We start from the raw sequence: 12,612 nt of genomic DNA on the forward strand, positions 1-12,612 counted from the left end.
TGTGCTGATGACCTCATGTGTCCTGATGTCCTGATGACCTTGTGTGTCCTGGTTTTGTCTATGTACTGTGATTTTACTTTAAGTAAACTTTACTTTATTTATACCTGAAGTTGTGCGGTGTCATCAAGTCCTACGTGTCCTTGTCCACATGCTCAGCTGCCACAGAATCCCGGTCGCTGCCCTTCCCTAGTTCAGGTAGACCCAGGTCCCCCTCTGTGGTATAGAGGGTCCATATTGCGTCCCCGGGGAATGCCCGCCCCTCGCCATCGGCGTGGAGGCGCCTGCTGGGCCGCGTCTGTGGCTGCAGTCGTGACACAAATCAGTGTATTCTTTCAAAAGGCAAAACAATACAATAAAGTACAGTGGGCTGCTACTATAACAGTAGCCTGACTGGCCGCTGCTACTTCGGCCGCACGGCTCCCATGCTCTGTCTATTGCAGCCTATCATAAGCCCTAAACATGTGCGCACACGGGGTTAACACTCACGGTAAAGTTGGTATCTCAGTTCCTTCCTGGGGGCCCCCTGTAGTTCTCTGCAAGATGATGCGATGTCCTCCCTGGAAGCTCTGTGCAACGTGGTCTTGTCCTTGTGTGACGATTCCAAACCTGTTCCTCGAAACGGTGAACTCCCTCTTCTGAATTCCTTCCTTGTAGATCTTCGTGGCTCCTCGCAGTAACACAGGAAAACCACCTGAGTTATCCCCAGAAGGGTATACACTTTCCCACAAGTTCAGTCAGTTCTAAGATGCATGTTTTTCTCCTCACATCAGTCTCCTGCAGACTCCCAGCTCCAAACTCTCACTTGGAAAACAGCCCCTCCCCTCTCCATAGCTGGAAGAGCAAACCAAAGCAGTGTTTTGAAGGGTAGAATCAAATGTACCATCGCATCAGCCAAGGGGGTGCTGTCTCTTAAAGGGGCAGCATGTCTCTGCTGTCCATAGCAATGTCAGCCCCTTACAAGCGTCCCATTGCACTCACATGGTTGTTAAAGAGAACACGACGGTGAATAATTCAATAGCTGGGTTCTACCTAGTGGGTTTAGAGTCCTTTTACGTTTGTAAGCTGCTACGCTGCATCACCAATAGGCCACCCCTGGACGACATTCAGTTTTCCAGGTAAATGCTTGGCAGCCACACTAGGCAGGTGCACATCTAGGTAAATTATAGTACCATAGTCAACATTTCCGTGCCTACTGAGTGACGCAGCACAGTGGTCCCAGTCAGTTCTGATCGGGTGTGTGTGATTTAACCTGTTACATTTTGTTGGTTGGTGGAAGTGTAACCAGTCTGTTTCAGGGCTCATGCTCACATGCGAGAAACTCGGATGAGTCTCGTACGTCAATACCCGGCACTGCCGCCAGCACTCAGATCGGAGCGTTCAGGTTCACTGTAATCAAAATGTAGCTTATATATTTTGTTACAGGACCTTAGGCTTTATTGCAGGACTGGTCATTGACTACACTTCAAAAAGAAATTCGCTAATGATAATAGCAGTGTGGAAGACTGTGAGCAGGATATTAACCTGATGTCGGTCAGCAAAGGAATGAATGGAAGGGCAATGCAGCTTTTTTTCTGTGACTAGAGGCCCTGGAGCTGAATCTTCCCATCCAGATAATATTCACTTGTACAGACCTCGTACTTTGCACCATGGCAGATACATTAGTACCGGTGCTCAGCTGTTAATTGCTTGCTTATAATCCAGTCTATTTTTAGAAAGTAATTAATCGTGAATTTTAACTTACAGATAATAGATGATGAAGATACTCAGTTCATGAGTAATTGCCCTGTAGCAGTCACAGAAAGCACTCCGAGGCGAAGAACACGGATACAAGTTTTCTGGACTGCGCCCTCTATTGGTACAGGATGTGTAATACTCAAGTGAGTACAGAAGCACAAAATGCATGTTTATAGGTAATGCTACCAGTTTATGTATATCCATCTCTAACAATCTAGGATATTGTGTTCTTGAAATGTGAAATTTTCTTATCTTCTCTAAAGTCATTGCTTGCAGACAGTGAATGGAAATGTTGATGCTTATACCAGATTAAATCTATGCTGACGTGAATCATGTCTTGTAATGTAAATTGGACACTGATGCAGACTACAGGCCATGTGTTTGAAGTATCTGGATATGATCAGGAGAGGTTTGCTGTATTTATTTCCAGTTTTGCTCTCTCCTTCTCATAACATTTCAATGTGAATTTACCAATCCATATGTATTTTAGGAGATTTCCCCCTTTTTTACTAGGATTGGATATTATTATGATTTGTAGATCATGTAGGACTACCTTCTCATAACATTTCAATGTGAATTTACCAAACCATATGTATTTTACGAGATTTCCCCCTTTTTCACTAGGATTTGATATTATTATGATTTCTAGATCATGTAGGACTATAAAGTCCTTTTCACCGCTTACCCAGTCCTGTAAAGGCGTTTTCCAGAATTAGAAATACATGGCTGCTAGAGTTGAGCGACTTTGGTCGGATCGGGTTTCGTGAAACCCGAATGAAACAAAATTTGAGTCGGATGAAACTGGTCCGACTAGGGCAAAAAAAGTCGGAGTTTCGTCCGAAACCTGACCCCAATGCAAGTCAATGGGAAATAAAAGTCATCCACTCAATGCCGACTTTTATTCCCCATTGACTTGCATTGGGGTCGGGTTTCAGACAGAACTCTGACTTTTTTTTACCCTAGTCGGACCAGTTTCATCCGACTCAAATTTTGGTTCATTCGGGTTTCACGAAACCCGATCCGACCATAGTCGCTCAACTCTAATGGCTGCCATATATTGACTAGAGACTGATGGGTCTGAAGGCAAAATTTGGACCTGACCCCACCCCCTTCATGTTGGTCATATGTATAGTCCTTGTAGTGTTCTAAATCCTGTACGGATATAGATGTAGCCCCCCTCTCCCATTATGTAGTAATGTCCTATATCCTGGGCTCCTTGCAGTTATATATGTCCCCCATCCTGGTCTCCTTCCTGGTATATATGTTCTCCATCTTAGGTCTATCCTGGAATATATGTCCCCCAACTTAGTATAGATGTCCACACCCTGGGCCCTTTCAAGGTAAAATGTCCCCAATACTGGTATATACTTTATATACTCTTGTATAAGCTGACTTTTTCAGCACATTTTTGTGTGCTGAAAACGACACCCTCGGATTATACATGTGTCATTGACCCAGAAGCCGGTGGGAGAGGGGGAGCGGCGGAGCAATGGGTCACAGGAGGCAGGAATATTCACTGCACTTGCAATGAATATTCATTTATCTAATAGTGTGCACAGTTACAGCCGCAACCGCCGGCTTCCAGCAGCTGTAAAAAAAACCCCTTCTACTTATCTTCCATGTGCGCCCTCGCAGCATCTTGTTCCGGCTTCCAGCAGCTCCCATGGCCGAAAGATCACATGCCCCCTGTGAGTGGAGCAAGGTGAATATTCATTACCTTAATGAGAGGGGACACATGATCAGCCAGCAGCAGGAAATGCTGGAAGCTGGAAAAGATGCTGCGAGGATGCAACAGGGAAGGTAAGTAGGAGGTTTTTTTTTTAAAATGCTTTTCTCATGGGGGGGCATGCATTCATGGATAGGGATGAGGAACCATGCATACAAGGATAGGGATGAGGAGCCATGCATGCCAGGACAGGGATGAGGAGCCATGCAGACATGGATAGGCATAAGGAGTCATGCATACCAGGACTGGGATGATGATCCATGCAGACAAGGACAGGGATAAGGAGCCATGCATACAAGGGTAGGGACAATGCATACCCGGCTTATACTCGAGTCAATACATTTTCCCAGTTTTTCGTGGCAAAATTAGGTTCCTCTCCTTTTACAACAGGTCAACTTATACACAAGTATATACGGTATGTCTCCCATCTTGGGCTCATCCATATACAGTCATATGTAAAAGTTTGGGCACCCCTATTAATGTTAACCTTTTTTCTTTATAACAATTTTGGTTTTTGCAACAGGTATTTCAGTTTCATATATCTAATAACTGATGGACTCAGTTATATTTCTGGATTCAAATGAGGTTTATTGTACTAACAGAAAATGTGCAATCTGCATTTAAACAAAATTTGACCGGTGCAAAAGTATGGGCACCCTTATCATTTTCTTGATTTGAACACTCCTAACTACTTTTTACTGACTTCCTGAAGCACTAAATTGGTTTTGTAACCTCATTGAGCTTTGAACTTCATAGCCAGGTGTATCAAATCATGAGAAGAGGTATTTAAAGTGGCCACTTGCAAGTAGTTCTCCTATTTGATTCTCCTATGAAGAGTGGCATCATGGGATCCTCAAAACAACTCTCAAATGATCTGAAAACAAAGATTATTCAACATAGCTTTTCAGGGGAAGGATACAAAAAGTTGTCTCAGAGATTTAACCTGTCAGTTTCCACTGTGAGGAACATAGTAAGGAAATGGAAGAACACAGGTACAGTTCTTGTTAAGCCCAGAAGTGGCAGGCCAAGAAAAATATCAGAAAGGCAGAGAAGAAGAATGGTGAGAACAGTCAAGGACAATCCACAGACCACCTCCAAAGACCTGCAGCATCATCTTGCTGCAGATGGTGTCACTGTGCATCGGTCAACAATACAGCGCATGCATAACGCCTTTTTGTATGACCAAACAACTCAGTCTTTGTTTCATCAGTTCACAGGAACTAAAGACTAAATTGAAGAATAAGGAATGCCCTCTTTGTGGATAGAAATTTGAAACAGCCTGGACAAAGAGATTATGGCTGGGCTATATAGAATGAACAATATCGGAAGAATCCCCTAGTTTTTCGGCCAAACTAAGGTCCTTAATCCGAAGTGCGTAAGTTGGTTAGCACACTGGATCCCCTGGCAGATAGCTGTAGTTTGGGGAAAGAAAGGTCCAGTCAATTCTTTTCAACACCAGACAAGACTGCGGCATCAGAACTACGAGAATCCGATCAGACAGGGTCGCCAGACAGCAGTTCAGAAGAGAGACTATTTTCCAGTTGAGGGATTTGATAAATTGATAAAAGCAGTACGGATCACGATGTGGCTAGTGAATGAAAAAACTAAAATGTCAGCTCAGGACGTGATGTTTGGGGCCCTACAGAAAAAGAAGTGCAGAACCTTTCCCATGACTGAACAATTGGATAAACTCATTAAAAGAGAATGGGAGAGGCCGGACAGAAAAACACATGGTCTTTTGCCCCTTAAAAGAAAATATCCATTTGATGAGGAAGCATCCTCCTCCTGGGATAAGGCCCCAAAATTGGATGTGGCAGTACCTAAAGTCTTGAGGAAGTTTTCTCTCCCGTTTGAAGACTTGGGATCATTAAAAGAACCTCTGGACAGGAAAACAGATAATTTCCTTAAAGCCGCTTGGGAATCCTTGTCGGGAGCCCTAAGACCAGCCATTGCAGCCACATGCACGGCTCGATCCTTAAAAGTCTGGCTAGACAATCTCAAGGACCAACTGGAACAATGAGTCCCAAGAGAGACCATCCTGGCGGCTGTTCCCAACATGAAGGCAGCAGCAGCATTTCTGGCAGATGCTTCTGCGGACTCAGCAAATATGGCTGCCAGATCGGCGGCACTGATCAATGCAGGTCATCAGGTGGTCTGGCTAAAATGCTGGCCAGGGAACATGCAGGCCTGTTATGAATTCCCTTGGTCGGACTTCTGAGCCTGAGCTCCCTCTGCTGGTTACTGGGAGTAGTGAAGCTGGCCAGGTTGATGGAAGTTTGCCACCTGACAACGATAATTGGGAATCTGGGATTACTGGCTGGGAGCATATAATTGAGCAGGCTTCCTGTTATGAATGAGTCACTGAGGAGGAAAAAACAAAAAGCAAGCTAAGCCCAGAAAACCGGAGAAGTTGGTAACTAGCGGATTGCAGACCCCTGATCCTATCCACACAACTAGTAGTAGCCGTGGAGCGTGCCTATAGTGGTCCTAGACGCCTCGTCATGGCCGGAGAACTAAATAAGCCTAAAGAAAGAAAGGGAAAATCTAAACTGCCCCAGAGCAGACCCCAAAGCAATAGACAGCCCCCAACATGTATTGTCGATGAAACAAGATGAAAACACAGATAGAAAGATTGATTGCTCAGCCTATGGGGCTCTCACTAACTAGAAAGGACAGGAAAGAAAAGCTGCTGTCTGCAATCATGCAAAAAACCCTGCCAAAAAATGTCCACGTCTGATAGAAAAAGGCCCTGAAGTCGCTAGACTTCAATTCCCTATATCAGCACTCAGGTATATTCTGAAGACAGAGCAAAAGAGATCAACTGATCAGAGACAAAATGGGGATTCAGCCCAATCCCAGCCAGGGCTGGCTGAACACAAAAACTAAGTAAACCAGACGAAAACTCATATGAACAATAGCAGAGAAAACTTAGCTTTCAGAAGGCAGGAACCAAACTGGAAACCAGAAGCCACAGTCAGGAGAAATCACCAGCAAGAAACTAGGGAGTTGGCTGCCTTAAATCCAATCAGAAATTCCTGATGTCCAATCACAGTCCTCTTCCTCAGGTGGCCAGTCTCTGCCATTTAGATCAGCTTCATTACCTCCTTTCACCAGCAGAGGGAGTCCAGATAGAGAACTCACTACTCCTCTGTCAGCACAGCCAGCTCCCTAACCCTCATCAGAAGCCAGAGGAAAACCCGAAAATGAGCTCACAACAGCTTCCCTTGGTGGTTGCTGGTGATTTCCTCCTTGTGCATTTGGAGTTCTTTTGTCTCCTGCTTGATCTGCATGGTTCAGTTAAGTGATTCTTTTGCTAATCCTTTGCATCTAATCTGGTTGTGCCTTTTTTTTCCTTTCTGCTTTGTTGCTAGAGTTCAGCATACTCCCTGCTGGGGGCAGCGCTGGGCCCTGCTCATATGTTACAGCTTGTGTCAATTTGTTCAGTCCCCTGTTATGTTAGTATCTTTTGCTTTGCTTCCAGTTCATATCAGAGTGCTGATCTAGCGGGGGTGAGGTCGTGTGGCCTCAGGTTTTTTTGTATATCAGATGTGTTGGATTTTTTTTAGGGTTTTGTGCGTGATTGCAGACAGTATCTTTTCTGTCCTGTCCTGTCTAGACAGCTTGGGCCCCACCGTTTGCTCAGTCTGTTCTCTGCCTGTGTTTTGTCTCATCTTATCTCACTGACAATATATGTTTGGGGGCTGTCTATTCCTTTGGGGATCTACTCCAGGGCAATTTAGATTTCACCTTTCTGGCTTTAGGCTTAGATTGTTCTCCGGCTGTGCCGAGGCGTTTAGGGCATTGTAGGCTACTGCTAGTTGTGTTGATAGGATCAGTGGTCTGCAATTCGCTTAGTTACTAACCTCTCTGGTTTTCTGGTGGCTTAGCCTGTTCCTGCCATCCTCCTCGGTGACCAATTCATAACACAGGCCAGAGTCAAACTCTGTTCTCTCCCTTGCGAAGGAAAATTCTTGTTTGGACCAGCTCTTGATGAGATCCTAGAGAAAGTGGGAGATAAGAAGAAAGGGTTTCCTAAGCCCTCCTTTCCATCCTTTCGGCGGGGTCGCAGGTCCAACAGACAATCATAGAGAGACCGGGACAAACCAGACAAGCACTCAAGGGGGGAAAGTTTCTACTTTGGGAGGCCTGCCCGGGACACCAAGAAAATAACCCAATGACTTTGCCAGGTGGGAGGGAGGCTCTCTCGCTTCCTCTCAGCCTGGGAAAGAATTTCTTCCAATGCCTGGATCCTGCAGATTGTGGGATCGGGCCTGAAAGTAAAATTCAGTGCTCCACCGCCACAGAGACATGTAGAGACCCAGGTGCTTCTCAACAAAAACAGCTGGTCCTGGAGAATGAGATGGTGTAATTTAAAGGGAGTCTGTCACCCCATTTTAGCCCTATCAGCTGCCGGCACCGCCATCAGGGACTTATCTACAGCATTCTTTTGACGGTGTGCCAAGCGCACCAAAATGCAACGTGTTTTGGCGCACGTCGGCGCACCGTCTAAAGGGCGCAGCGCATGCAAAATCCTACTAGCGCATGGCCAGCGCACGGTCTGCGCACCCTATGCTAAAGATAGGGTGTGCAGATCGCATGCAGCGATGTGCGACACTAGGCGGAGATGACCGGAGGGGGCGCAGCAGTGGGCGGGGCTTAGCGGCGCCGTGCGCTGCGGGCCAAAACGCTAGTTTGAAACTAGCCTAAATTATATTTTATTGCATAAAATAAGAATTTGATACAGCAGGAAAACAGAACTTAACCCCTTCCTGATATCCGACATACTATCCCGTCCACGGTACCCGGGCCCGTATGACCGTGGACGGGATAGTACGTCTACCGCGATCAGCGGTGCCCACGTGGTGAGCGCCGCTGATCGCGGCCGGGTGTCAGCTGATTATCACAGCTGACACCCGGCACAATGTGTCAGGGGCGGTCACGGACCGCCCCCGACACGTTAACCCCTTGCACACCGCGATCAAACACGATCGCGGTGTACCAGGGGTTAAAGGGAAGCATCGGCAGGGAGGGGGCTCCCTCCGTGCTTCCCTGAGCCCCCCACGGCAGTGCAATGTGCAGCGCTGCTGCGGGGGGCTCCTTTCCTCCAGGCCCCCGAATCCAAGATGGCGATGGGGGCCTTCGGGGGCCTGAGGAAGCTGGCTTCCTCAGTGCCTGCAAAGCGCAGGCATGAGGAAGTCTTCTTCAATGCCTGTGACAGATTGCTGATCTGTCACAGTGATCTGTGATGTGACAGATCAGCGATCTGTCACAGGACAGTGATGTCCCACCTGGGACTATTTAATAAAGTAAAAAAAAAAAATAAAAAAAGTGTAAAAATAGTTAAAAAAAAATCGCCAAATATATTAGAAAAAAAAAAAAAAATATTCCCCAATAAATCCATTTTTTGGAAATAATAAAAAAAAAACAATAAAAGTACACATATTAGGTATCGCCGCGTCCGTAACGACCCGCCCTATAAAACTGTCCCATTAGTTAACCCCTTTAGCGAACCCCTTAAAAAATAAAAATAAAAAACGAAGCAAAAAATAATGATTTATTATCATACCACCGAACAAAAAGTGCAATAACGCGCGATCAAAAAGACGCATATAAATATCCATGGTACCGCTGAAAACGTCATCTTGTCCCGCAAAAAACGAGCCGCCACACAGCATCATCAGCGAAAAAATAAAAAAGTTATAGCTCGCTGAATAAAGCAATGCAAAAATAATTATTTTTTATATAAAATAGTTTTCATTGCATAAAACTGACAAAAACATAAAAAAAGACCTAAATGAGGTATCGCTGTAACCGTACTGACGTGAAGAATAAAACCTCTTTATCAATTTTACGGCACGCGGAACGGTGTAAACGCACCCCCCCCCAAAAGAAATTCATGAAACGCTGGTTTTTGTTCATTCTGCGTCCCAAAAATCGGAATAAAAAGCGATCAAAAAATTCCACGTGCCCGAAAATGGTACCCATAAAAACATCAACTCGTCCCACAAAAAATAAGATCTCACATGACTCGGTGGGTCAAAATATGGAAAAATTATAGCTCTCAATATGTGGTGATGCAAAAACTATTTTTACAATAAAATGCGTCTTTTAGCGTGCGACAGCCGCCAAACATAAAAACCGCCATAAATAGTAAATCAAACCCCCCGTTATCACCCCCTTAGTTAGGGAAAAATAATAAAATAAAAAAAATGTATTTATTTCCATTTTTCCATTAGGGTTAGGGCTAGGGGTGTGTTGGGGTAGGGTTAGGGCTAGGGCTAGGGTTAGGGTTAGGGCTAGGGTTAGGGTTAGGGCTAGGGTTAGGGCTAGGGTTAGGGCTAGGGTTGGGGTTCGGGTTGGAGTTAGAATTGGGGGTTTACACTGTTTGGGCACATCAGGGGCTCTCCAAATGCAACATGGCGTCTGATCTCAATTCCAGCCAATTCTGAGGTGAAAAAGTCAAATGGTGCTCCTTCCCTTCCAAGCTCTGCTATGCGCCCAAACAGTGTTTTACCCCCACATGTAGGGTATCAGCCTACTCAGGACAAATTTCAAAACAATTTTTGGGGTCCAATTTCTCCTGTTACCCTTAGGAAAATAAAAAATTGGGGGCAAAAATATCATTTTTGTGGAAAAAAATGATTTTTTTATTTTCACGTCCGAGTGTTATAAACTTCTGTGAAGCACTTGGGGGTTCAAAGTGCTCACCACACATCTAGATAAGTTCCGTGGGGGGTCTAGTGTCCAAAATGGGTTCACTTGTGGGGAGTTTCAATAGTTTAGGTACATCAGGGGCTCTCCAAACGCACATGACACCCGCAGACCATTCCATCAAAGTCTGCATTCCAAAACGTCACTGCTTCCCTTCCGAGCCCCGACGTGTGTCCATACAGTAGTTTTCTCCCACATATGGGGTGTCAGCGTACTCAGGACAAATTGGACAACAACTTTTGGGGTCCAATTTCTCCTGGTACCCTTGGGAAAATAAAAAAATGGTGACTAAAAGATCATGTTTGTGGAAAAAATACGAATTTTTTATTTTCACGCCCGGGCGTTGTAAACTTCTATGAAGCACTGGGGGGTTCAAAGTGCTCACCACACATCTAGATAAGTTCCTTGGGGGGTCTAGTTTACAAAATGGTGTCATTTGTGGGGGGTTTCCACTGTTTAGGTACATTAGGGGCTCTCCAAAGGCAACATGACACCCGCAGACCATTCCATCAAAGTCTGCATTCCAAAACGTCACTACTTCCCTTCCGAGCCCCGACGTGTGCCCATACAGTAGTTTTCTCCCACGTATGGGGTATCAGCATACTCAGGACAAATTGGACAACAACTTTTGGGGTCCAATTTCTCCTGGTACCCTTGGGAAAATAAAAAAATGGTGACTAAAAGATCATGTTTGTGGAAAAAATACGAATTTTTTATTTTCACGCCCGGGCGTTGTAAACTTCTGTGAATCACTTGGGGGTTCAAAGTGCTCACCACACATCTAGATAAGTTCCTTGGGGGGTCTAGTTTACAAAATGGTGTCATTTGTGGGGGGTTTCCACTGTTTAGGTACATTAGGGGCTCTCCAAAGGCAACATGACACCCGCAGACCATTCCATCAAAGTCTGCATTCCAAAACGTCACTACTTCCCTTCCGAGCCCCGACGTGTGCCCATACAGTAGTTTTCTCCCACGTATGGGGTATCAGCATACTCAGGACAAATTGGACAACAACTTTTGGGGTCCAATTTCTCCTGGTACCCTTGGGAAAATAAAAAAATGGTGACTAAAAGATCATGTTTGTGGAAAAAATACGAATTTTTTATTTTCACGCCCGGGCGTTGTAAACTTCTGTGAAGCACTGGGGGGGTCAAAGTGCTCACCACACATCTAGATAAGTTCCTTAGGGGGTCTAGTTTCCAAAATGGTGTCATTTGTGGGGGGGTTCCACTGTTTTGGTACATCAGGAGTTTTCCAAACGCGACATGGTGTCCGATCTCAATTCCAGCCAAAAACGTCAAATGGCGCTGCTTCCCTTCCGAGCTCTGCCATGCGCCCAAATAGTGGTTTACCCCCACATGTGGGGTATCAACGTACTCAGGACAAATTGCACAATAACTTTTAGGGTCCCGTTACCCTTGGAAAAATAAGAATTGAGGGTGAAAAGATCATTTTTGTGGAAAAAATATGATTTTTTAATTGTATGGCTTTATGTTATAAACTTCTGTGAAGCCCATGGGGGTTCAAAGTTCTCACCACACATCTAGATAAGTTCCTTAGGGGGTCTAGTTTCCAAAATGGTGTCATTTGTGGGTGGTTTCCACTGTTTTGGTACATCAGGAGTTTTCCAAACGCGACATGGTGTCCGATCTCAATTCCAGCCAAAAACGTCAACTGGCGCTGCTTCCCTTCCGTGCTCTGCCATGCGCCCAAATAGTGGTTTACCCCCACATGTGGGGTATCAGCGTACTCAGGACAAATTGCACAATAACTTTTTTGGTCCTGTTACCCTTGGAAAAATAAGAATTAAGGGTGAAAAGATCATTTTTGTGGAAAAAATATGATTTTTTAATTGTATGGCTTTATGTTATAAACTTCTGTGAAGCCCATGGGGGTTCAAAGTTCTCACCACACATCTAGATAAGTTCCTTAGGGGGTCTAGTTTCCAAAATGGTGTCATTTGTGGGGGGGTTTCCACTGTTTTGGTACATCAGGGGTTTTCCAAACGCGACATGGTGTCCGATCTCAATTCCAGCCAAAAACGTCAAATGGTGCTGCTTCCCTTCCGAGCTCTGCCATGCGCCCAAATAGTGGTTTACCCCCACATGTGGGGTATCAGCGTACTCAGGACAAATTGCACAATAACTTTTAGGGTCCTGTTACCCTTGGGAAAATAAAAATTGGGGTGAAAAGATCATTTTTGTGGAAAAAATATGATTTTTTAATTGTACCGCTGTACGTTATAAACTTCTGTAAAGCCCTTGTGGGTTCAAAGTTCTCACCACATATCTAGATAAGTTCCTTGGGGGGGTCTAGTTTCCAAAATGGGGTCACTTGTAGGCGGTTTCCACTGTTTAGGTACATCAGGGACTCTCCAAACGTGACATGGCGTCCAATCTGAATTCCAGCCAATTTTGCATTGAAAAAGTCAAACGGCGCTC

General features: G+C 45.1%; 1 protein-coding gene across 2 annotated transcripts in view; it reads left to right on the plus strand.

Annotated features, from left to right (window-relative positions):
- SPON1 (spondin 1) overlaps positions 1-12,612 on the plus strand; it is a 744,565-nt gene that overhangs the window by 238,525 nt on the left and 493,428 nt on the right. For both annotated transcript variants that reach the window (XM_073576349.1, XM_073576350.1), the window contains exon 3: positions 1,744-1,877. In XM_073576349.1, coding sequence (XP_073432450.1) covers positions 1,744-1,877 — 134 coding nt within the window. The remainder of the gene's footprint in view (positions 1-1,743; positions 1,878-12,612) is intronic.

Source organism: Dendrobates tinctorius, unplaced genomic scaffold, assembly GCF_039654945.1.
Source record: "Dendrobates tinctorius isolate UK_male_01 unplaced genomic scaffold, ASM3965494v1 ptg000048l, whole genome shotgun sequence".
Classification (NCBI taxonomy): domain Eukaryota; kingdom Metazoa; phylum Chordata; class Amphibia; order Anura; family Dendrobatidae; genus Dendrobates; species Dendrobates tinctorius.